At 40.8% G+C, this 3,162-nt stretch overlaps 1 protein-coding gene across 1 annotated transcript; it reads right to left on the bottom strand.

The window, feature by feature from the left end:
- Positions 1-1,226: 1,226 nt before the first annotated feature.
- Positions 1,227-2,723, bottom strand: LOC127080233 (subtilisin-like protease SBT2.3). The gene has a single exon (XM_051020561.1). It carries the CDS (start codon positions 2,703-2,705, stop codon positions 1,227-1,229), a length of 1,479 nt encoding a protein of 492 aa, XP_050876518.1. The 5' UTR covers positions 2,706-2,723.
- Positions 2,724-3,162: the final 439 nt, after the last annotated feature.

The following is a 3,162-nucleotide window of genomic DNA, read 5'->3' as shown; positions in this document are numbered from 1 at the left end:
ATTTCTTTGTGAAATCAGTGCTAGTTAGAATGACTCGGTGCGCCTCTAGGACGTTGCTAATGCTGAGTTGTTGAAGACCACTTATCATAAGAAACAGGGTACTGATCAAATTTGCTTTACTCATCACCAAGTTCTGTCATATGCTCTTCAAGGTACAGTTGGGAGTCTGCTGGAGAATCGTTGTGGTATCCATCACGGTATGATAACCGCTGTCCATGGTGCTTCGGAGGGCATAACTTAAAGAATGGTGGTTTAGAGGTTGTTTCGAAGTTGTCAACTCTGAGGTACGAACTTGTTAAGACGGTTCATCTGCAATTATCGTCTCTGTGCTTGGTGAAATTGCGTGGCTGTTGAACTCGAGAGGCAGCAATATCCCACATTCACCTGTTATGTACTTCAAAGACCAAACTGTTATTTCCTTTTTATCAACAAATCCTGGATCAATGACATACTTTATTCCATCAATCGTCAATGATGTTTCTGCAATATTGGTGGCAAGGACAACCTTTCGTGCCCCTTCAGGAGTTGGTTCAAATATCTTTGCTTGTAGTTCAGTTGGTAGGTTGGCATATATAGGACATATAATTAATTCGGCAATTTTAGTCCCTAAGCCTCTAGTTCGGTGCTTCAAGATTTCTTCAGCCGTTTCAATTTCTTCTTGACCAGTAAGAAATATCAATATATCTCCAGGAGGTTAAGTAACATGGATTTGAAGTGATGTGACAATGGCTGCATCTAAATAATCAGCTTCTGGGGCTTTTGTGAAGTGTATTTCAACCGGATACCTTCTCCCTGGAATCTTGAATATTGGGGCAGAATCAAAGTAATCACTGAACTTTTCTGCATCAAGTGTAGCACTTGATATCAGCAACTTGAGATCAGGCCGAAAGCGAGAAATATCCTTTACTAATCCAGACAAAATATCAGTTGAGAGAGTTCTTTCATAAGCCTCGTCCACCATCACAACACTATAACTTGCCAGGTCAGGCTCACCAAGAAATTCTCTCAGTAACATTCCATCAGTCATATATTTCAGAATAGTCTTATCTGATGTGCATGATAATTGCAGCCTTATTGTAGCAGGCCAATATGTGAAATGTTTTGTGATTCTGATGTAGTATGTGTCATATGTTCTGCAGGTCTACTCCAATTGTTTCACTTGGGCATGGAATGTCGCTTGATGGATGTTGACGGTTGTTATGTCCTGTTATGCTGCAAGTGCACATTCACTGGCATGGTTGTCTTGGTGATGCAACATGTTGTGTTGACGGAAAGTTGGTTGGATTTCTTGGCAGCAATGTTGTAGCAGCATGTATGCATCTGCAACGGAAAAGCTCTTCGTGGAAGCACGTTGTTTCATGACAGCAGGATGGTGTTTTAGTTGGCATGCGTTTGATGTGGGGTTTGGTAACATTGTTTCCAAGACTTATGGAGTTACTATAAAGCCGGTCATGAGAGGCAGCACCAACAGTAAGGATCCATGGACTAAAAGAAGACATGCTCATTGGTGATGGCCCGGTATTTCCAGCAGCTTGAACCATAAAAATACCAGCCTTTACAGCTGACAGTAATGCCATGTCAATAGGATTGAAGAAAGTTGCAACATCGGGAGGATGCTGATTTGGAGTGATAGATAAACTAATTATGTCAACCCCATCTTGAGCTGCCTGGTCAATTGCTGCAACAACGTCTGCAGCGAATCCTCCAAAGCTCTTATATAACGCCTTGTGCACCGCAATGTGCGAACAAGGAACCATCCCACTAGCATTCCCAAAGTGATGCCCAACAACAATCACCGGAATCCCATGTTTTCCTGCTGCAACCGATGCAGTATGCGTGCCATGGCCATCGCCATCAAAGGGAGAAGCGTAGTCTTTAGTCATGTTAAATATTCCTCTTGTTATAGCAGATGCTGCAAAATGACGGGCCCCAACAAGTTTTCTATTGCAAGAGCCAGATGGAAAATCTCGAGTAACCTCGTAGATACCAGAAAAATGAGCAGGAACAGGATATGGATGTTGAGATTTATTATCGCCGATACTAGGGTGTGATGGATCTATTCTAGTGTCAACAAACCCAATAACAACTCCTTCTCCAGCAATATCAAAACCACCATTTTGAGACCATGCTCCTTGTGGCAAACCCAAAAATTGTGGAGTATGTGTAGTCGCTATTCTAACAGAAAAATCCAAAACCACATTGGACACTTCATCGCTGCTTGATAGTCTCTCTGCCTGCTGTTGGGTAACAAGAACAGCAAATCCATTAATCAGGTAATGGTAGCTATAGAGTTTCAAATATTTCTCTCCTTTCAACACTTTCTTCAACAAAGAATCGTGCACTCGTGTAACATAAGAGCCATATCTCTTATCTGTCTTTGTAATATGGGCATATCTTGGTTTCTGAAATTGAGTTCTTCCATTATCTTTGAAACCATTATTATCATCATTCAACCTTGTCAAAACACCATAGGAATGAGAGGTTGGAGCTTGTTTCAAAGTAACAACATAAACAGAAGTAGTAGCATTATCCAGAACATCTTGCAGGCATAAACAAGGCATAAGAATCACCAAACTAAACAACACAAAATATGTCAAATTATGTTTCCCCATCAGGGTTTCTATGAAAACTGAAAAAGGCAGAGTTGAATCCAAAGCAAACCCAGCAAGTGTGAAGAAGAAGAAGAATAGTTCACACACCCACATGCACCATTGTCAAGTTCAAGACTTGTAGCTTCTAAAGACTAAAAAAGCAATGTGATTTGGTTGAGATTGTTTTGTGAGTTGTCCTGGTGTTATTTTGTACCGTGGTAAATTGTTGGACTTACCGGTTTTGTTGTTGCATGGTTTCAATTAATTTAGAAGTCAAGAATTTCCGGCAACTGTCAATTAGAAGTTCATTCTTGCATCCCTCGTGAGGGCATTTTGGCACCATTCCATGAAGCAACTTCACCTCCACATGTTGCTTCATGCAAGAAAAGCAATACCTGTGCTGACATTCATCAACTTGGACTGTAGTATTCAAATTTTCTTTGGAGCAGATTCACCTAATTAACTAGCATAGCAATCTTCGGCTGTTTCGCAGGCCATTTTCCACTTAAAAATTGGAAAAGTGGATAGTAATCACCATAATAACTAACACGCGTCAAATCCAAAGCAATAA

This window comes from Lathyrus oleraceus, chromosome 5 (genome assembly GCF_024323335.1).
Source record: "Lathyrus oleraceus cultivar Zhongwan6 chromosome 5, CAAS_Psat_ZW6_1.0, whole genome shotgun sequence".
In the NCBI taxonomy this organism is placed as follows: Eukaryota; Viridiplantae; Streptophyta; class Magnoliopsida; order Fabales; family Fabaceae; genus Lathyrus; species Lathyrus oleraceus.
This window is presented reverse-complemented; position numbering and strand designations above follow the sequence as displayed.

Coding starts and splice junctions, on each gene's coding strand:
- LOC127080233 (XM_051020561.1), bottom strand. CDS start 2,705: ATGTGGGTGTGTGAACTATTCTTCTTCTTCTTCACACTTGCTGGGTTT.